General features: G+C 40.7%; 1 protein-coding gene across 1 annotated transcript in view; it reads left to right on the top strand.

Annotated features, from left to right (window-relative positions):
• NELL1 (neural EGFL like 1) overlaps window positions 1-22,529 on the top strand; it is a 657,613-nt gene that overhangs the window by 236,809 nt on the left and 398,275 nt on the right. Inside the window, 1 exon segment of the mRNA XM_042459591.1 lies at window positions 10,543-10,671. Coding sequence (XP_042315525.1) covers window positions 10,543-10,671 — 129 coding nt within the window.

Below are 22,529 nucleotides of genomic sequence, written 5' to 3'. Positions count from 1 at the left end.
TAATAATAATAATAATAATAATAATAATAATAATAATAATAATAATAATAGCCCACCTCTCCCTAAAGGATCAAAGGTGGGTAATAGTCAAACTGTGAAGTCGAAGGCTTTCATGGCCGGCATCCATAGTTTTTTGTGGCTTTTTCGGGCTATGTGGCCATGTTCTAGTTTATTCCTGATGTTTTGCCGGCATCTGTGGCTGGCATCTTACCAAGTACTATTATCTTTTCTAGCGAGCCATGTCTTCTTGTGCTATGGCCAAAGTATGGTAGTCTCAGTCTCAAGGAGAACTATTTGGAGGAACATATTTGGAAAGACATGGATGTAGCCAATTGCACTATTCTTCACCAAAGTGAAATGGTCTTGTCTACCTATTCCCTGAAGTGTGGAATTTGATTACTGTTATAATTAGCTTAAAATGATAAATGGACCGTTGCGCAGTCAAATAACTTAAAGCAAAACTTAATCTAGTGGAAACAGTTGTAATAAAGGCATAAGGATGCCCCAATCAAAGGAAAACCAAGTGTAGAAAAATGACACTACTAACCTTGATGAAATTAGCAAAGTATTCAGCTGTGATGTGTGAAGAAGAAATAGAGGTTACCCTGTCTGTCAAGAAATTTAACATACATCCCACCCCCATGGAACACTGTAATTGTATTTCAGATGTTTTGAACTGTGTTGTTATTTCACATATTTATGACCCTGTATCTGGGAGAAAATTGTTCTGGACATCTGTGCTGAATTGTTTGTTATTATAGTTCATGATCATTAGCCCTGCCATCAGTGATGGCCTGACATTAGATGTAAAGTAGTGATGTAAAGATTTTAAGCTATTCTACAGAAATCTTGCATTGTTATTTGCCTAAATTTATATTGAACAAATCGGTCTATTCAAAAATGAACATATTAAATTTTTCAGTCAATATGATGCAATATAGCTAAACTAACAAGGGCAAAAAATGTAGAGGAGAGGAATCTGGCAGCCATTTAAGCCTAACTGATCTAAGGATAGAAGGAGGCAGAATGGAGTAAGTAAGAGGAGTACGAGTATTTCATACATAATAATAATAATAAAGTTTTTATTTGTACCCCGCTCCTTCCCAAGATCAGGGCGGCTTACAGCAAATGGTTAAAACAGGAATAAATACAGTACAGGTAAACAACTACAAATAAAAAACAGCTAAAATGCCCCATAAGCCCAACCTCTTGGCCACGAAGAGGAGGGAGGCCCACAGGATTTTAGTCGGGAATGCCTGTTGGAACAGGAAGGTTTTCAGGTCCTTCCTGAATTGGGCCAGGTGGTAGTCGAGCAGAGCTCGGTGGGCAGCGTATTCCAAAGGGCTGGGGCAGCAGTGGAAATGTCCTCCGTGTGGTGGAGGATAATCTACCCCAGGGACCTTCAGTAATTGCTGCCCAACGTTCTGAGGGTGCGAGGCGGAATGTACGGGGAGGGCGTCCTTAGTATCCTGGACCCAGCCATTTAGGGCTTTATAGGTCATCACCAACGCCTTATATTGAGCCCGGAAGCGGATGGGCAGCCAATGGAGATCTTCAGTACCGGTGTTATGTGGCTGGTCCTGGATACGCCAGTGACCAGCCGGGCTGCCATGTTCTGCACCATTTGCAGCTTCCGAGTTTGGTAAAGGTTGCCCCATGTAGAGTACATTGCAGAATCCAATCTCGGTTACCAGAGCATGTACAACAGTTTCTAGGTCCCCTGAGCCAGGTATGGGCGCGCAGCTGGCGAATAAGCCGAAGCTGATAACAGGTGCCTTGACCGTCGCATTCACCTGAGCAGTCAGGTGAAGCGACGAGTCAAGAAGCACCCCCAGACGGGCACGATCCTCACAGGGAGCGTGACCCGTTCAGGACAGGTGGAACCACCGCCATTCCTGGACCAGGGAACCTACCTAGTACCCCGTTTTTCTCTGGATTCAACTTGAGTCGGTTTTCCCTCATCCAGCCCATTGACTTCTAGGCAGGCCACGAGAGGAGAGACGCCATCCTCAGTCACTGCATCAGTCGGAGACATAGAGAAGACTATTTGGGTGTCATCAGCGTACTGATAACCCCGTGCCCCATATCTCCGGATGATATCTCCCAGCGGTTTCATGTAAATGTTAAAGAGCATGGGAGACAGATTGGCCCCTCGAGGGACCCCAGTTATAAGGGCCCTCTCATCAGAGCACACGTCTCCCAGCTGCACCATCTGGGACCTCCCAGAGAGGTAGGACCGGAACCACTGGAGTGCAGTGCCCCCGATTCCCACCTCTGCCAGGCGCCCCAGAAGGATACCATGGTCTATGGTATCGAAAGCCGCTGAGATGTCCAAGAGCACCAACAGGGACACGCTTCCCCCGTCAATGCCCAGACGGAGATCATCGACCAAGGCGACCATGGCCGTCTCAACCCCATGACCCGCCCGGAAGCCAGTTTGAAATGGCTTTTGCCAGGAGAGGAAGCCCCAAGAAGATCTACCCAGAAGAATCAATGAAGGGCAAGCACCTTTTTTCATCCAGCTACTGAGGCTGCTGCTATCAGGGCCTGGTTATGCTCTATCTGGAGAACTGTCAGGGAAAGATCCATCTGTCCTATCTCCTTGCAGACTCAGGCCCATCATTAGCATTACTCACCAGGTTCTGTCAGCTTGTTCTGTCTTCACAAGCTGGGGAATTTGGGAGCTGGCAGATAAAAACAGGAGTACAGGAGAGGCAGGCCCATCACTAGTGGCACAAAGAAAAGAACCTGTTCTGCTGTTGCTCTGTAGGAATAGAAACCACACCTGCAGACAGATAAAAGCCTTGTATGAGAAACAACAGGTCATTGCTGTGGGTAGGGAAATGTGCTGCCAAGAAAGGGAGGGAGGTAATAGTACTCCCATCCATATTATATAGGTTAGAGGGAGATGTGGAAATGGGAGACAGTTGCACTATCTTGGGGGCAGAATTTACAATATGGTGTTAGGAGATTATCGCACCCAGAAATCCTGCTGGGATAGATGCAGGATTGAAAAGTCAAAGCCAGGTATTATTTATTTATTTATTAATGTATTTATTTGTATCCCACTCTTTTCCCAGGACTGGGACTCATTATGTGTTATTGCACATAGCCATGGCCTGGCAAGTGCAATCCATATGCAGCTTGGTCTCCACCCGCATTTATCGAGCTGTTTTCAAAAATGGGAGCTTGCCGTTCTTAAAAAGTGGCTGGATAAGTACAGCTGAAGTCCGGGCTGAATATGGGTTGCACTTGCTCGGCCATGGCTGCATGTGATAACACCCAGCTTTGATTTTTCAGCCCTGCATCAATCCCAGCAGGATTTCCAGGTGTGATAATCTCCCTAGTCACATCCCATCCCAAATAATCTGGATAGCCATGGTAGAAGCCCCACTGGGTTGAAAATGCTGCTGTTTAGTGCCAGTTTGGGGAATAGTAAGATAGCTGACATCCAGGACTTGATCTTGGATGAACATGCTAACCTGGCCTGTATTACAGAAACCTGGTTGGAGAAGGCTGGGGGAGGGGGTTAATCTCTCAGTTTTGCCCACCAGGATTCTCTGGAGGAGTGGACAGGTGGAGTAGCAGTGGTCTATTGGGATAATATCCCCCTGAACTGGCACCCTGTCTCTTAATCTGCCGGTTTTGAGTGGGTTTATTTAAAGGTGGGTAGGCAGGACCGATTAGGGATTCTGTTGGTGTACCACTCACCCTGCTGTTCAACAGGCTTTCTTCCTGAGATTGCCATTGTCAGGAACAGATAATTTCTTGGTCATGTATGATCATATAATACATAAAGCAAGTTTAGACTTGCTGGGACTTTGCAGAGATGGGGGTGCCATTAAGATGGTCTGCCCCAGGAGGCTTATGGATCCTGATGGTTCCATATTGTTAAAACTCTGGAAGAAGCAGAAAGATATTAAGAATGACATAGCATATACTTACTGTACCTGATATTGTTTGATGTTGGGATGTTTGAATATATATCCAATTGAACGTTTTTTGCTCAAAGTGCTAAGTGAGGAGGATATTTCTATTTATGTTTCAATGAAAAATTTTGAATGAAGTTTTTTTTAAAAAAAAGATCTATTTTACTGTGAGATTTCATGTATATCAATCCACTTTTTCAGATGTCCTGACATAGTGATATTAAGCCATAGGTCTAATACTTACAGGGTTGCAGGAGTATGATAAACATAATAGGATAGAAAAAGAATGTAGGAAATTTTGGCCTGGAAATAAAGAAATTAAGCAGGAGGGTGACTGACTGAATTTTGCAAGGCCAACAGTTTGTTCATCAAAAACACATTCTTCAAACAGCCAAAGAACTGACTGTATGTGTGGACAGCACCTGATGGTCAGTATAGAAATCAAATAGACTACATCACTGAAAGCAGAAGATGGAGAAGCTCCATTTTCTCTGCAAAAACAAGACTAGGAGAAAATTGTGCAACAGAAAATGAACTTCACACACACACACACACACACATTGAATAAAGCTAAAGAATGACACTAAATCAACCATTGTGCAAAAATTCAATTTGAAGAACATCCCCATAGAATTCAAAGATAATGTAACAATTAATTTGCACCATTAAGCTTAATTGACCCTGAGCCAGAAGAACTCTGGGCTGAAGCCAGGGGCATTTTCAATGAAGAATGCAAAAAGAAACTAATCACAGCCAAAAAGAAAGAGAGCCTCACTGGACTACAGATGAAATTCTTCAAGCAGTCAAGGGCAGACAAGAAGCAAAAGTAAAAGGTGTCAGAAATAGGGTCAGAATCATGATTGTAACTGATGAGTTACTTGTGTGCAAGGACTGTTTGACCATTTGTGAACAACAACAGAGAGAGCTACTATAATAATCCATAAAATAGATGACAGTGAAATAGATGAAAACATAAAAGGAGGAACAAGAGACTTCTTCCACAGAATCAGAGAAATCCAAGGGAAATATAAACCTAAAGTAGAAATGCTATACAAGCAAGGGAGCACATTACATCACCAAATACAAAATAAATAAATAAATAAATAAATAAATGAAACAATACTGAAGAAGTATTTAAATGGGATGAAAGGATGACAGATTTGAACCTACAATTTTAGAACATGAAGTGGAAACTGCACTCAGGAGACCAGAGTTAAATCTATCACTAGGAACAAATGTTGCACCAACAGAACTGTTTCAAGCTACGGAGACAGAATCTGAAATAGTTCTAACTAAAATCTATTGACAAATATGGAAACTAAAAGAGTGATCCACAGATTGGAAATGGTCAATATACATTCCAATCCCCAAAAAAGGGGACACAAAGTAACCACAGAAGCATTGTATTAATTTCCCATGCAAAGTGATGCCCAGATTCTACAACAAAAGTTTTTACCACATGTAGAGTGAGAAATGCTAGATGTCCAGGAAAGGAAGATGCACTAGGCGTCATATTGTAAACATAGATTGGATAATGGTGCACACCAAAGAATTTAGAAAAAAAATCAGCCTCTGCTTTATAGATTATACCAAAGCTTTTGATTGTGTAGATCATGAAAAACTATAGGTTGATTGTTTTGATAAATTACCTGTACTTAGGACAGGAGGCTAGTGTCATGAAACAGAATGGTCAGGCAAGGAGGTCAGGCAAGGCTACATTTTATCACCCTGTCTGGTTAAGCTGTATGCTGAATATACCATACATAAAGCAGGATTAGACTCAGAGGAAGAGGGCGTGAAAATTGGAGGAAGGAACATCAACAATTTAAAATATGGTGATGACAGCATACTACTAGCAGAAAAGAGCTGTTGGGATGATTACTGAAGAAAGTCAAGGAAGAAAGTGCAAAGGCAGGTTTACAGTTGAACATTAAGAAAACAAAATAATGACTACAGATGATTTACAAAACATTAAAGTAGATAGTAAAAACATTGAAATAGCTCAAGACTTTCCATACCTTGGCATGGTCATTAATCAGAATAGAGACTGCAGCAAGAAGTCAGAAGAAGGCTAGGACTTGGAAGGACCTGAGGGAACCAGAGATCCTCATGATATATCATTGAATACTAAAGCTAGAAGATCAAGCATGCTGTATTATTATTATTATCATCATCATCATCATCATCATCATCATCATCATCATCATCTTATATCCTGCCTTTCTCCCAATACAATTTAAGAACAGTACAACACTATTAAAATATATAAATATAAAATTTAAAAAAAACAATTACACAATTTTAAGAGTTCATAAAGTTGTAAGTTAATATATAAATTATTAAAAATGCAAACTATTAAAATTTATATAGCACAACATTAAAACCCCAGTCCTTATCAGCTTAAAAGGCCTGACTACACAAAAACGTCTTTACCTGACATTGGAAGGGCAGCAGGGATGAAGCCATCCTGGCCTCTCTAGGGAGGGAGTTCCAAAGCTTGGGAGCTGTCACTGAGAAAGCCCCCTCTCTTGTTCCCACCAAATGTGCCTGAGAGGGTGGTGGAATAGAGAAAAGGGCCTCTCCCAATGATCTTCATACTTTGGTGGGCTTGTACAGGTAGTGGTTTGAGTGTAAGGCTATGACTTTGAAGACCAGGGCTTGAATCCCACTTTAGTCATGTAAACCTACTGGGTGACCTCAAGCAAGTCACACACTCTCAGCCTCAAAAGATGGCAATAGCAAACTCCATCTGAAGAAGCTTACCAAGAAAGCCCCATGATAGGTTCACTTTAGGGTTGCCATAAGTCAACCTTAAAGGCACACCACCACCACAACAACTAAAGTTAGGATTGTCCGTGTCATTGTATTTCTCATTTCTATGTATTATTGTGAAAGTTGGGCAGCAAAGAACGCTGATAGAGGAAAATCAACTCATTTGAAATGTGGGGCTGGAGAAGAATTTTATAGATACTGTTGACTGCTAAAAAGATAAATCAATGGATTCTAGAGCAAATCAAGCCTGAACTCTCCATAGAAGAAAGATGACTAAACTGAGACTGCCATGCAATGGACATATCGTGAGAAAATATGACTCACTAGAAAATAATGCCTAAGTTAGAAGGCAGTAGGAAAAAAAGAGAAAGACAGTGTTCCATACCACAGAGTCAATCAAGAAAGTCACAACTCTGACCCTGCTAGATCTGAGCAGAGTTGTTGGTCATTGGGTGATTTGTGGGAATCTCTCATTCATAGGGATGCCATAAGTTGAAGTTGACCTGACACAGTTAACAACACCATATGCCTAACAGCCTACCATCATAGTTGTTTCACGAAATTAAAGCAGGTGGTAGGGAAAGAGTTTCCGACTTTACATAAAGGAGAAGGATGAAAGATATCCTTTCCATAAAGAAAAAGGATGAAAGATTTCCAAACACCCAAAATCATTTTAAAACTGTCTGTAATATCTGTCACAGATGGTTTTAAAATGATTTGGGGGTGTTATTTTCAAAATGACTTGCAGGTGACTAAAAGTGGAACACATGGCCCTGAATAACTTTTATTTCTTAGTGCATTTTGTTTTGATGCTGAGTCCCTTTCTTCTCCCTGTTATCTAAATAAGATTTTGATAAGCTATTGCCATTAATATGTTATTTGAGAAACCTGCATGCATCTATCAGTATTTCTTTCTGAGGTTTGCTTAGAGGAAATGGGAAGCAGATAGGACAGCAAAAAAGTGGCTGTTGGCATATGATTGTAAGGTCAGTTAGTAACTTTGTAGGCTAAGTTCAGGAAAACAATTACCTCAGTTTACCAAACATGCATAGATTATTTGCTGCTCACATTTTAAAAAGGGATGAAGAAAGGAATAGAAGCATGGGCTTCCATTTTTGGAAGAGAAATAATCTGAATCCTGTACAGTTTGAGAGAAATTTACAAAAGTAAAGGCAGTCTCAGATACAGTATTTTTCTGCCTGAGGTAGACCATTACATAAGGAAAAGTAAATGCACTCTAAGGCTGCATCCACACTGCAGAACTAATCCAGTTTGATATCACTAACTGCCATGGCTCAGTGCTATGGAATTCTGGGAACTGTAATTTTGTGAGACATTCAGCCTCTTTCAGGAAGCTCTGTTGCCACAACAAACAATAGTGCTCAGAATTCCATAGCACTGAGCCATGGCAGTTAATGTGGTGTCAAACTGGATTATTTATTCAGTTTGGATGCAGCCAGAATTTTTCTTCTCAGGAAGAGCATTACATAAGGAAAAGTAAATGTAGTTGCAGATATTTTTCTGCCTGTGTTAGAATAATAAATTACCATCCCACCCCCATTCTGTCATTCTAATCAAGGTGTATCATACCCAAAGCCAATGACTGTGATATATAAGGTATAAAATCCCACACTTCTTCTCAGCCTGGCAGTTAAAACACAATAACAAAGTGAACAACCATTTGCTACACTTTCAAAACCCTCAAAAATCACTGACTGAGACTTTACCTAATGGTAAGGGAAATGGCTTTTTCTGCCACAGAGGCTATGGATGCTGGAAACAGGAGATGGAAGTTGAAGAGTAGAAGATGGAAGCTGTTTTATTGCTCTGAATATATGTCACCAGATGTGGCTCAGAAATTGCCACTGAGACAGAAACCAACAGTTTGATTGTTGTCAGGGGACAATTCTTGAGAGACCTACATTGCTTACCTATTCATTTCAAATTAAGTCCACACACTTACCTTTGAGAAAGTGTTATTGAACTACATGAGACTGACTTTTCAGTAGATGTAGCATTACATTATAAAGGTTCTTAGTCAGGCTTTTCTTTTAAAGCTGTGAATGTTTTCAGGTTTGCTTACCTGAGGGAATGCCTCCTGTAAGCTTCTGATCCTCATAGATCTGTGAGGGAAGCCTATGTCAATCAATTTCTTTGGCTAGCAAGTACAAAGGAAAGAGAAGCACCACAACATTGACCTTCTTTCCATGCAAGGCATGGTGTATTTTGCCTTTGGACACAGTTAGGAAGAAAGCAAAAATTTACCTCCTTTGGCAAGTGGCTAGAGTGGCATAAATTTAGTTTTGAAACTACTGTCTGATTTTATGTCATATCTAGACTATATTCCAGTTTTTTAAATACAGTGGAGTCTTGGTATCCACTGAGGTTTGGTTCCAGGATTCCTTATGGATATCAAAATCTGTGGATGCTCAAGTCTCATTATATACAGTGAGGCAGTAAGTGTCCCTTATACAATTTAGACACAGATCCTAATCTGTGTATCCTCAAGTCACATTATATACAATAGTGTAGTAAGTATCCCTTATACAGTTGGCCCTTCTTATACACAGATTTTTTTATACATGGATTCAAGCATTCACGGTTTGAAAATGTTCCAAAAAAGTATAAATTTCAAATATCAAACCTTGACTTTCCATTTTTTATAACGGACACCATTTTGGTATGTCATTTTATTTAATGGGACTTGAGCATCCACAGATTTTGATATCCATGGGGATCTTGGAACCAAACCCCAGCATGTAACAAGGGTCCACTGTATAAAATGGCGACATCAAAGGGGTGGCTTTTGTTTTTTGGTTGTGTGTGTGATTGTGTGTGAGAGAGGGGGAGAAATACTTTCAAGCCATGGATAGTTGAATCTGTGGATGCACAATCCATAGATATGGAGGGCTAACTGAATGTTTATTGGAGTTCTTATGTGTGTTGGGTTGATTCTTGTGAATGGAAACCTCAAAACTGAATAAATAATAATTGTATGTTGGAATGAATAATATAATCATCTAAAGTGCTGTAGTATGTTATGATCCTGTTCTTTCAAAAGGTATAATTACTTCTTGAGCAAACAGTAGAACTGAGAAAACGTTGTATTAGTGGAAACCAAGGCCCTGTGCAGACGGGCCTTAATGGCCTGGCTGGGGGCAGAGTTGGGGCATAGTGTCCATATGATGCATGCTCCAGATCTGCCCTCAGGGTGGCATGATGCGTACCACACTGTATGGTTCCCGGTGTCATGCCACTCTTCTCGTGCTGCGTCTGCATGACGCAGTGCCAAAGGAATGCCGCAAAACTGTGGTGCTGCAGCTATCGTGCCCTTTCATGGCACAAAAAGGAGCCAGGGCTCCTTTTTATGCCCTGGAAAGGCCAAATCCATGTGGTTGCTATGGACCTAATCTGGCTGTAAAAGGGGCGACTGGAGGGCGCTCCTTTAGGGCTGTCTGCACAGCCCCATAGATAATATAGGACCATACATAAAAGAGCAGATGGGGTTTTAGTCTATTTTTAACTTGTGTATATTTTATGTGATTTTATATTATATTTTATATTGTATATATTTCATGTGATTTTATATATAGATGTTTGAATTGTTTGAATTTTATAACAGTTTTAAAGATTTTACCTGTGAGCTGCCTTGGGTCCTTCTGGGGAGAAAGGCGGGATATAAATGAAATAAATAAATAATACTGTGTTAATGAGTTGGGTAAATAGCTCTTTCAGGAAAAAAATGTAGAAGTATAAAAAGATATAACTACAAATTTAGGATTTCTTGGTCTGTACAGTTTCTTATTGATTTTATATCAATGCAATGTGCTTCACATTTCAGGTCACAATTTTTGTGCACAAGGACACACATGTGGTGAAAATTCAGAGTGCAGAAATTGGAATACACGAGCAACTTGTGAATGCAAAAGTGGTTATGTCTCTGTCCAAGGGGATTCTGCCTATTGTGAAGGTAAATAATGTTTTCCACAATGTGACTGGACCATAATCTATTAACACAAATGAGAATATCTTCATTTGATTTTAGTTGTAGAAAGTTCAGATGACCTAGACAGATGGAAATTTCATTTGTGCAATTCCCAAGTGACTGCCTTATTTCTTGGCATGATAAAATAAAATGTTATGCTTCTGGCTTTGATTGTGTATGTAATATAGATTTCAGTAATGCTGGTGCCTAGGCTGACAACAAACATGATATGCTGGTATTTAATGATATTTGTGAACAGACACCAAATTGATAACTGTTGACAATTGTATCATTGATATTTATGACTGTAATTGACATCTCAAGAAATGTGAGGGTATACAAAAACTGGTGTTTTCTCAATAGCAACATGGTGGAAAACCTGTCTCAGGGGCTCATATGAATATTCACTGAAAAGCATTTCTGTGTTTGTAATCCAACCCTGTTGGGTTTCATATTAATGGAATTTATCTTCAATTTTAGCCTGATTGTCCAACTGGCTTTTTAAAAAAAGCTAGATACCTGTCATTCAGAAAGAGTGTGCGTGTGTGTGTGTAGTTGTATTAGGGCATGCATAGGTTTACTATGAATCACGTCCCCTAACTCTGAGATATAAAACTTGGTTTTATACTCAGTTTAACAATTTTATTTATTTTTAACTTCACTGTAATACTGCTAAGTACTTTAAATGGCTCTTTGGGTTGTGTTCTTGGTAAGAGGATGAAAAGCCCTCATATTCTTCCTAGTGAAGTTTTTATTATGTTTACATGATAAACATGTAATATGCCCTTTCATATTTACAGAATTTTATCGTATGGATGTGTGTCTCTACCATGTTTTCCCGCTGCTTTTTCTATCTTTCTTTTTATTGAAAATGTATGTTGAGGAAAAGATGGAAATGCCTGTTGATTGTTTGTACTAAGAGCTTTCCTGGGTGACAGTATATTATGTTTACACAAGTTGAACACAGTTAGAATGACTTCATCATGTTTGTGACTTTGGTTTGGCTGAAGTGCCCAGGAAAGTAAAATTTTCCAGAGGGAATTTTTCTTTCATTGTGACTGGTAAAACAGAGAATTTCTGAATATCTTACCTTGCAAATTAAAAGCAACAATCAAGTTTCCTAAGTAGCTCTAAATGCTTTAGAGCTGTGACACATTGAAAAGCTTGCATTAATCACATAACTTGCCAAGTGTTTCTTGCTTTCCATTTTGGACAAAAAGAAGAATGAATAAAGAAGGGAGGAGACCTCAAAGAACAGTAGTTTTAAACCTTAACATGCTGTTCTTGGTGCACTGTTGAGGTCCAAGAACTACATTCTTTCTCGCTATTGATTGTTCCAGCCATTCTCTGGAAGTTCATGGGAAAGAAATATGAGTGAATGTTGTTTTCATAGTGCCTTGGGGAGTACACTGATACAAGCCATAGTAGTGCTGGAGTTTTTCGGTAGGTGAGGGACTTGCTCTCAAGTCCTCACATGGCCATGGTGTCTTGAGGGACAATATTGTGTGAAAGAACTGGCCCTCCTTACATGATGTGCAGAAAAACTATCCATTTCCAGACAAGGCAGTGCACAAAATGTGAATGTTATTAAGTTCTGGACCAGAGGGCTGGTACTTCCAGACACTCTACTCTTACAGGGTGGCAAAATGGGGTGGAGCCCAAGAGAAAGGTTTATCCCCAAAAGGATATAAAGCCTTTGTTGACTTTTATATCCAGTAAAGCAGCTCATCTACTTGGAAGTATCCAGGATTCTTCAGCCTGATCTGTCTGACAGATTTGAGTATGGCTGACTCCTCCCTTCTGCTATGATAGTATCTTTCTCCATGGGGAGGGGCACGTGCTTGCTCTGTTCTTCTTGTTTAAATCTTGAGGTGGTGACCTTTTACATCCTTTATCAGGCACAAACAGGCTGTCTGATAACAGACCTGTCCATGTGTACATGATAGGAAAATATGGGGTCTACTTTTTCTTCTGTTGCACTTGAAAAAAAGGTTTAAAAGGTCCCAGTTGAATATCTTATATGTGTTCTTTAGCACTTTCTCTATAAAGCATGGTGCCTTCTAATGGTACACACATTAGAATATGTGTTCTTATACGTGTTCTTTAGCACTTTCTCTATAAAGCATGGTGCCTTGTACACACATTAAGGTGATAAACTGACATAAAAGGAATTCATTTTGTCTTGCATAATTTTCTCTCTCTATTTATGGCACTAGTAGCTATTAGCACAGCAGCATGGGTATTTTACTTTTTTAAAAAATGCTGCCTTCACAGTTAATCTTGAGCTCTCATTCCTCTATTGGCATCTGAGATGGAGAAGAAGCAACATACTTAACAAACTGTTAAAGTATACTGCAGGGAGAGAAGACTAGAGTATAATTAGTAGAGAGACGTTTGTGGGTATTTGTTCTGCTTGGCTACTCTGAAGATATATTGTTTCCTTATACATATTATGAACTGAGTGGGTAATATTGTGCTAGTCTTGATGATCAGATTACTAGAATCATAGAAGTTACAGTATTGCTGGCCTATTGCTTTCATCGACCCTTATGAGGGAATATTAGTCCCTCATATGATAGGACCCTGGCAGAGGAGAGTATATTAAGAAAGCTCTTTGTACTGCAGAGATTGTGAGCCTCAAATTGCTCTATAGATGCCCCTTACAAATCAATGGAAGATAATAAGGCTTTTTGGCAGCAAAAGTTCAGAATATCATCTATACTATGTATTTCTTCTCTCCATCTACTCCTACTTTTTTTAATTTAATGCATGCATCTTCCCTTGAGCATGCAAAGTAAGGCTAGAGCAACATTTTGAAAACCTCTTTCCCTGGAGTTTCTTTAACCTGATGGCAACTTGTTTAATGTGTTTTTCCCACAGCAGCATTTTGGTTCAAAGTCAAATTGGCTGGAAAATATCATCTTGGATGGAAAGAGAGTGTTATAATTTTAACTATACAGATTAGCTGAAATTGTAACTAAATACTAAACCAATTTGGGGGGGGAGAGAAGAGACTTTTACAAATATATTTTCTTCAGAAAATTATTTATTTAGTTGTGTGTGTGTGTGTGTGGGGGGGTGGAAATGGTCATAGGGATGATTCCGGTCAAATTACTAGGAAAATCCTATGGAGGCCAAATTGAATAGGATGCTATAGATCCATTGGATGTAAATTTGGTCTCTGTTCAGTGAAAATGGACACTTTTCAATTTCTACAGCCATGAGATTTTAGTAGGATTCTGGTAGAGGTAAGCACCACTGCTTGTGTATTAGATCCCTGCCTTTTCTAGAGTATTAAAAAAGCCAGAGGGAGGCTGGCTGAGTAAGTAGAGGGAGTGGTCAATGTCTTGATAAAACAATGCCGTGTTTCAACATACGGAAAGGAGGTAGTTATAAGACAATTGTTGAAAAAGCCCTCCCTGGATTCAACCATGTTGGACAGCTATCAGACATTGTGAAGTCAAAGGCGTTCACAGCAGGAATCCATACTATTTTGTGGGGTTTTCATGCTATATGGCTGTCTTTTGGAAGAGTTTATTCCTGATGTTTTGCCAGCCCAAAAGGATCTGTGAACCCCACTTCCTGGAAGGTAAAATAAATCACCTGGACTGCATGTTAATGGTTACTCCAGCTCAGACATCAGAAGGGTTGCTAGACCCAGAAAAAAAACCCATAATAGTGAAGACAAACAACCACCCAAAGGGAAGGTATTTTTACCATACAGTGGGCCCTTGGTATACGCGAGAGATCCGTTCTGGACCCCCCACACACATAGCAAAATCCGTGTGTGCTCAAGTCCCATTGTCCCCAATGAAGGTGCGGGTGCATGCGCACCACCATTGGGGACAAAATTCCCTCTCCTTCCCTCCCCTTTCCCTCCTTCCTTCCTTCCCTCTCTCCCTCTCTCCCTCCCTGCTTACCTGCTCATCACTGCCGCTGCCGCCTCAGCCTCTTCATCGCCACTGCTGCTGGAAAGGCCAAGTGGTGGTGTTGGAGGCCAAGAGGCCTCCAGGCTGGCCACCTGGCCCTTCTGTGGCGGGCTTGAGCACAGCCTCCCAGCCTCCTCCCCACCTTGACCTCCTTGCCACCGCCACCATCATGGAAAGGCCAGGTGGTGGTGTTAGAGGCCAAGAGGCCTCTAGGCCACCACCCGTCCCTTCTGCGGTGGCGGTGATGCGAAAGCCATGGCTGCGAGGAGGCCGGGAGGCCATGCTGGAGGCGAAGCCTAGTCCTCCTCACCACCACCACCTCTGCCACTGCCGCGGAAGAGCTGAGTGGTGGCCTGGAGGCCTCTTGGCCTCCAATGCCACCACCCGGCCTTTCCTGTGGCAGCTGCGATGAGAAGGCCTAGGTGGTGGCGGTGGTGATGAGGAGGTTCCGTGGTGGCAGTGGCAACTGAGGAGGTAAGCAGGGAGGGAAAGAGGGAGGGAGGCAGGGAAGCAGGGAAGGAAGGGAGGAAAAGAGGAGGGGAGGAGAGGGACTTTTGTCCCCAATGGCGGCGCACGTGCATGTGCGCTGTCATTGGGGACAATATGGGTTTGCCATCTGCGGATTTTCAAATCCGCACTTGGCAAACCCGTGTAAAAGAAGGGCCCACTGTACATGAAAGGGGTCACAGATAGAGTAGGGAAACTAGTGAGGAAACACCATCTCCAGACGATCTACAAACTGACCAATAAAATCCAGCAAATGCTGCAGATCCAGCAAATGCTGCACTCAGTGAAGGACAGAGAGACCCTCTTATGGCTACAGGAGTTTACCACACAGCAGGCAGCTGCGAACAAGTCTGCATAGGGATGTCCAAACATGAATCAAGGAACCTGAGAGACACTGCAGATTGGGTCATCCAGAAAAATCAGCAGTAGCAGAAAATGTTATAAACCATCCGAGGAATAAAATGCTATTTGAAAACTCTGAAATCCTCGACCATGCTATCAGGTCAGAATGTACAGGGAAGCCATTGAAATCCACAAACACCTGGACAACTTCAACAGGAAAGAAGAAACCCTTAAAGTAAGCTACCAGTCCTGAAAAACACTAAAGCTGAATGAACCTTTTCATGCAAATGAAAACCACTAAGGGTGAGGGGGATTTTTCAGCCGACAATGGATCATTAATCAAATGGACACCTTGAGGCCTTGCCATTCAGCAACAGAACAATACACAGATTAACATGTAAATCATTTCCTCTCAACACGCACACACACACATTACTCATTCCCATGCCAGCCTTCTCTAAAGATGCCAGCCACAGATGTTGGAGAAACATCAGGAATAAACTCTTCCAGAACCTGGTCACATAGCCCAAAACCCCCACAAAAAACTATCAGACATGAAGTCGAAGGCTTTTATGGCCGGCATCCATAGCTTTTTGTGGGCTTTTCAGGTTATGTGGCCATGTTCTAGAAGAGTTACCTCCTGATGTTCGCTACAGATGCAGGCAAAACCTCAGGAAGAAACTCTTCTAGAACATGGCCACATAGCCTGAAAAACCCACAAAAAACTAACTATCAGACAGTTTCCAACATTCAAATTTTGGGCAAGGTACTAGAGTATGTGGTAGCTTCCCAGCTCTGGTGAGGGGAATTAGAGGAGATGGATTACTTAGACCCTTTTCAGCCTAGTTTTCAGACCTCACCATGGGAAAGAAATAACTTTGGTCACCTTGGTGGATGACTTAAGCTGGGAACTGGGTGTGGGAAAGTGTCCCTGTTGGTTCTGGTGGACCTCTCTGTTTTCTGATGCTCTGGTGAATAGGGCCCGGAGCAATGGATTCCGACTACAGGAAAAGAGATTCCACCTCAACATTAGGAAGAACATTCTGGCAGTAAGAGCTGTTCAACAGTGGAATGTGCTCCCTTGGTGTCCTGTGGTGGAGTCTGCTTCTTTGAAGGGCTTTAAATAGAGTCTGGATGGCCACCTGTCTGGAGTGCTTTGATTGTGAGTTCCTGCATGGCAGAGGGTTGGACTGGATGGCCTTTGTGGTATCTTCCAACTGTGATTCTATGATTCTCTGCAGCTTTCAATACCGTTGACCAAGTTATCCTTCAGGACCACTTTGCTACATAGAACCTGTTGTTTTTAAAAAGAAATGTGAACAGGAGGCACGGTCTGAATCAGATTGCTATGTTCTCAGGCCAAGGCTTAGAAAATTACCTTCTTAAAAGTAAATAGTAATGCTTATAGTTCCTGGGAACTATAATTGGTTGTTCCTATACATAACAGTTTTTAGAAGTAACTCTTATTCAGGGGTAACTAGAATAGTTTTATTGAGTTATATTTTTAGAAGGGCATTGTAATGATATAAAACACCTTAATGTGTAAGGCAATGCCCCTTTAAATCTACAAGTAACTAAATCAATTACAGTTATGGTAGAAAGGCGACATTATTGCTTGTTATTTTAATTATTCACACACACACACACACACAAATCCTGACAAGTAACTTATTATTTGTAATTAGTTTCTTCCACGTTCTGCCTCTGATGACTCCTTGTGCTATTTCACCACTATTTTCCAGTAAATGCACATGAATCATTAGGTGTCATTTTCTCATATGCATGGTTGTAGTGCATTCAGGAAGACTGTTCACTTTCACAGCAGACAGATGCAGGGAAGGAGGCAGAGAGCAGACTGAAATATATGGGGCATCAGGCATAAATTTTATATTATATCTCCTGCCATGCTGTTGTTCAAAGTAGGATTAGATGCCATTTCACCAGGTGCTATAGGTCCTCATATAAATATGCTTAGAAATTTCCTTTCCACATGGAACAAAAAACATAGTACTCCCTTTATGGCCATTTTATTAGGGATTAATTTTAGGACAATGTTATCTTAATAACTGCTGTATGTTGGCTTATATCATAGAATTTCACACAGGCATAATCAATGTCTTTGTAAACAAAAAATAAACATTTCTATAAGTGTTATAGAGGCAACTAAAGCCAGGGTATAAATCAAGGTGTGATAATTTCAGATTTGTTCCACTTGATTTAAAAGGGTTGAAAAAGAAATTATATTTCCTATAGATTGTTTTTGAGATATGTGTTTTCATGGATTTTACAAGTTATCTGAGAGCAATGGCATCATGGTGCAGTAATAACCTACTATGTTCATTAAGTCTAAACTTGCACATTATGAATCTCCTTTCCCTTATATTTTTAACAAAGAGTATCTCTAAAAAGAGATACTTGGCCTCCTGGTTTCAAGATATTGTTAGTACTGAAACTGAGGGCTTGTCTACACCGGTGAAAAATGCTTCACTCACCCTGAAGCCAATGCTGGCAGTTGTTACAAAGTATGACTGCTTCCAGGAAGGATCTGTGTATTTTTGCCCTGATCCTGACTTTACGCCTATGATCTTGGGTTCATTGCACATATCAGATTTGGCCCAGTCCAGTTGTCCACATGCCAAAAGCCACACCATTCCCCTTTCTCTGCTCAGGAGCCACCACTACTGCTTCCTTTGGAACAGGAGCTCCATGTAAAGGCTGGCTGGCATGCTGTTGCTTCTGCTAAATTCAGAATGGGATGCTCATAAGATTAATGGGGGGGGGGGGATAGAACACCCCCCTACTTGTTGATCCCATGGTGGGGCGTACCAGTCTGACCTCAGCAGAAACAACAGGAATGGCCAGACTCTCACATGGAGGTGCTTGGATGGTGACACTGTAGTGGCAGTGACAGTGAGCAGCACCAAGGGGGACTGGCCAGCAGGGCCAATGCAGTGTTGGCCCAGCTGGCCCATGTGCACAACGATATGGTGTCACACTAGATTTGACCAAGTCTTCACCCTGAATGCACATTCAATGGAGTGTGGCTTTTACCTTTCCACTCAGCTCCTAACAGCACGGAGGAAGAACATAACAAAGCAAACACCTATAATGTGTATCACCAAAGTCACTGTTTTCCAGGTGTAAGCACAGTTTTAAAGCCATGTATAGTAATGTCCTTTCTCTTTTGCTGTAAAAGGAACACATTGTATGTTACATGCAGATGGATTTCCTTCTGTGTTTTTGTAAGCTTCCTTTAACTGAAATCAGCCCGAGAGACTGTGCTAGGGAACACTTTTTACTTTGTTCCCAGGTGCTGTTTGTCCTGCAGGTAAAAATATGTATTATATTTCCCAGGCCAAATGTTGGCAATTGGTAGAAGGAAGGGAAGGGACTTTGCACCTGTATGGGAAATGGTTAGGCAGCAGAAATGATTGGGCAATGGGAAGGGGAGTATTTACACCAGGGAAAATTATGGGGAAAATGTTAGAGATCCCTTCTACAGTATCTTCATTTCAAGTAAACTGGCATATCTCTATAGCTGCATTACACTTTGCACTGATGATTTTCAGAGATGCAATATCTCGTCATAGATCTGCTTATTGTGTAGTTAATATTGCAAGCTTCTGATTTCTACAACTTTATGCATACGAACAAAGGTGGCAAATTTTTATTTCCCTTGAGTTCACAGTACAAGCTTTCTGAAATACAGCTTTTGATAGTTGCCTGTTCTCAGAACATGCATTTTAGTAGATTTCCCTTCTCAAGCTATGGAAAATGCATGCTATAATCTTTCCAGACACTGCTGTTTCTGTTTCATGAACAGTGGGCATCTGCTCTCCTTGACACAAGTTACTACTGCTGCTGTTGTTTTACAGATCTGTGTACAAATGGTGTGGTTGCCTCTGTTACACACCCCTTCCTTCAAGGATCAAAGAATTTCAGACTGCACCACAGGTACCTTTGAAAGTACCAGCAGTTCAGGTGGATTTTTGTTCTGTCCATTCCCTCTAATTATGTATTTCCCCTTTGCAGTAGCTGCTGGATGTTGCAGCCATGTCTTCTGAGCCAATTGATTTGAAACTACTGTCTATTTTGCTACATAGTTTGTTTGTCTTAATTCTCTCTTTTCACTTCTAAGGGACGCATTCCCTGTTTCTATTCAGCTGTCTGTTTCCATCTCAGTATGCACAATGAAACACCTGTGGTATCCAGACATGCTGATCATAAAGTAAACATGAACAAAGCTAGTCTTACATATGTAATTCTTCAGAATTGTGCAGAATTTTCCCACCAAAGGTGCAGAAATCAATACTGGGAGAGATCAGGGAGAAGAAGAAAGAAGTGGCTTAAAATACACCCCACTCTTCTACTTTTTCATTCAGGTTATTTTGGCTGTTCTTCCTGGGACTGTAAATCAGGAAAATGTGTATGTATGTGATACTTTATCTGCAGATTACCATCACCTATGTATCATAGGAACATCATTCCAACTAAGCATCCTGTGAGAATAATTCTTCCTTTTTTTAAAAAAAATGATCTTTCATTTTGTTCATTTGTAAATGTTTTTGAATATAATTTGCTACAGAAAGCCAAGGAAAGTATGGAGGCCTACTCCCTCCTCTTCTTAAGACTTTTAACCTTAATGGTTTAGAGCAGCAGTTCCTAACCTGTGCTCTGAGGAGTTCTTAGGGAACTGCATACACTTCCCAGGTGCTCCGCAGCTGCTTCAGGAAAATGAAAGATGTAAAAATTAAATGAAATTAAAGAATAAGAAACAAAAAAGTAGCACTACTACTAAACACTATTAACTTGTAAGACATAGGGTAGGCCTCTTAGGGGCTCTGCCATAGAAATCGGTTCTAAAAAGGGCTCTACCAGTAAAAAATGGGAACTCCTGGTTTAGAGACTTTGGGCTAAAACTAATGGCTATAGCATTAGTCCTTCCTAGAATACACCCATTAAAATCAATTGGATTAGTTGTAATACATACACCTTGAATCTCATTTCTGGAGAAAGGTGGGATATAAACCTAATAAATAACTTCCATTCATTTCAGATGTATACTCAAAGGAGTGCTAATGTTGGATTTAGCCTTCATACACTCCCAGTATCTAATTTCCTTTCAGTAGGCTTTTACAGTTTTGTAGTTATTGATGGAGTACTGAGTGCCTAGCTTAATATATCCAAGAATGTTGTTGTTGTTTTTTGTTGTGTGCCTTCAAGTTATTTTCAATTTATGGTGACCCTAAGGGGCTTTTCTGGGCAAGATTTGTTCAGAGGAGGTTTGCCATTGCTTCTTCCTGAGGCTGAAAGCATGTGACTTGCCCAAGATAACCCAGGGAATCAAATCCTGGTCTCCAGAGTCATAGTCCAACATTCAAACCACTATGGCATGCTGTTCCCATGAATGTTAGCTCTGTAGTATTCATATTTTCATTCCCATTTCAGCTTTTCTCTGCCTTAATATAAAAGAAAGACAAGAAGTAAATAAAAGTAGGTGTCAAAGATACTTTTTTGTGTGATTGACCTTTAGTTCCTAATAAGGAGGCTGCTTTCTGGTTCGTATCTGAAGAGAGTGCTACTTGGCTTAAATGGCTTTTTGCTTCTTTTATCCACACTTGATAGAGAAGAAGACACAGGACTTAAATTGGTGGATTAATTTGAAACCACTTAGTTGTACTTGGTTTCTGGATGACTGGATCAGAGTCTTTGTCTTGAAAGGTCAATTAGTTATCCAATATTCTCTGTTGTTGTGGAAAAGGGAAAACAACATTTACAGTTTATTTATTCCTTTTGTTTACTTTTCTTTAGATAAAGTGCTGGAGTATGGCTATAACAATGTATTTAATAGCTCATCACTTGATAAGAAGATCTTGGACAGAAATGTCCAATTATCATTCAGTAAAATACTTTAGCATTAAGTAATGCAAAATTAATGGTGTTTTGTACTATTTGTATTCTAAATAGTAATGTTCCATTCTGCTTAGTTGCACGTTTAATTGATAATATGTTTAATGATGTTCTTGGCTGGGAACTGATTGTAGAAAAAAAGCATGGCATTAACTGTGAACTCTTCACCTCTGGATTAATCTTTTCAACTGAAAAATGTTTTCCTCTGGTTGTAGGTCAAAATGAGCATGTTAAAAGATTCTTTAGCTTTCAGCCAGGTTTACAGGTCAGAGTCAAATCTTACTTGTCTCTTTTTGTTGGCACTTGGTACAAATTGACAGGCAACTTATCAAAAGACCTGTGGAAGTCTTGTATGTGACATCACACTCCTTTTCACACCAATGATGCTGTCTAATCCTATCAGTTTTGAAATGGTCTTTAATATAAAATGGCATAATTATTTTATTATTTTCTTTACTCTCCATTTTCTTCCTCCTGCTCTTTTTTGTTCCAGGGACTGCTAGCTTTAAATTGTGTGAAATGATTGACTCATCCAGCCAAGTACAGTTCTCCCTCCATTTTCACAGACTTGGGATCTGCACCCCTTGATTATCTGTGAGGAGTGAACAGAGGAAGTTAAAATGGGGCACCCCCATGGGGGCATGCCTCTGTTCAAGCCAATAGGGCTTGAATATGCGTGGTTTTCCATTTTCATGGTGGTGGGAGTCTGGAAAGGATCCCCCGTGAAAATTGAGGGAGGACTGTATTATCTATTTTAACATTATCCAGATTCTTAAACAGAGAATTTACAAACCTGTTAACTGAGATCCTTTGATGGTGATACAAAGCAACTGATGTACCACTAAGCTACAAGCCTTCTTGTAGATGCTGTAGTCTGGAAGCATTAACCATCACATAAGTATGTGGTTTTCCCCATACTAACAAATTCTAGCCACCATGGTTGGTCAGAATGCACTAGCAATGCAATATCTCTAGGGCAGCAATGTCCAGACTCTGGTCCTCCAGGTGTTTTGGACTTCAGCTCTCAGAAGCCTCAGCCACCTTGGCCAATGGTCTGGTATGCTGGAAGCTGAAATCCAAAACACCTGGAAGACCAGAGTTTGGGTATCACTGCTCTAGAGAATACTTGGCTTAGCAGTAATACATGTGAAAAAA

The sequence above is a fragment of the Sceloporus undulatus genome, chromosome 1 (genome assembly GCF_019175285.1).
Source record: "Sceloporus undulatus isolate JIND9_A2432 ecotype Alabama chromosome 1, SceUnd_v1.1, whole genome shotgun sequence".
In the NCBI taxonomy this organism is placed as follows: domain Eukaryota; kingdom Metazoa; phylum Chordata; class Lepidosauria; order Squamata; family Phrynosomatidae; genus Sceloporus; species Sceloporus undulatus.
This window is presented reverse-complemented; position numbering and strand designations above follow the sequence as displayed.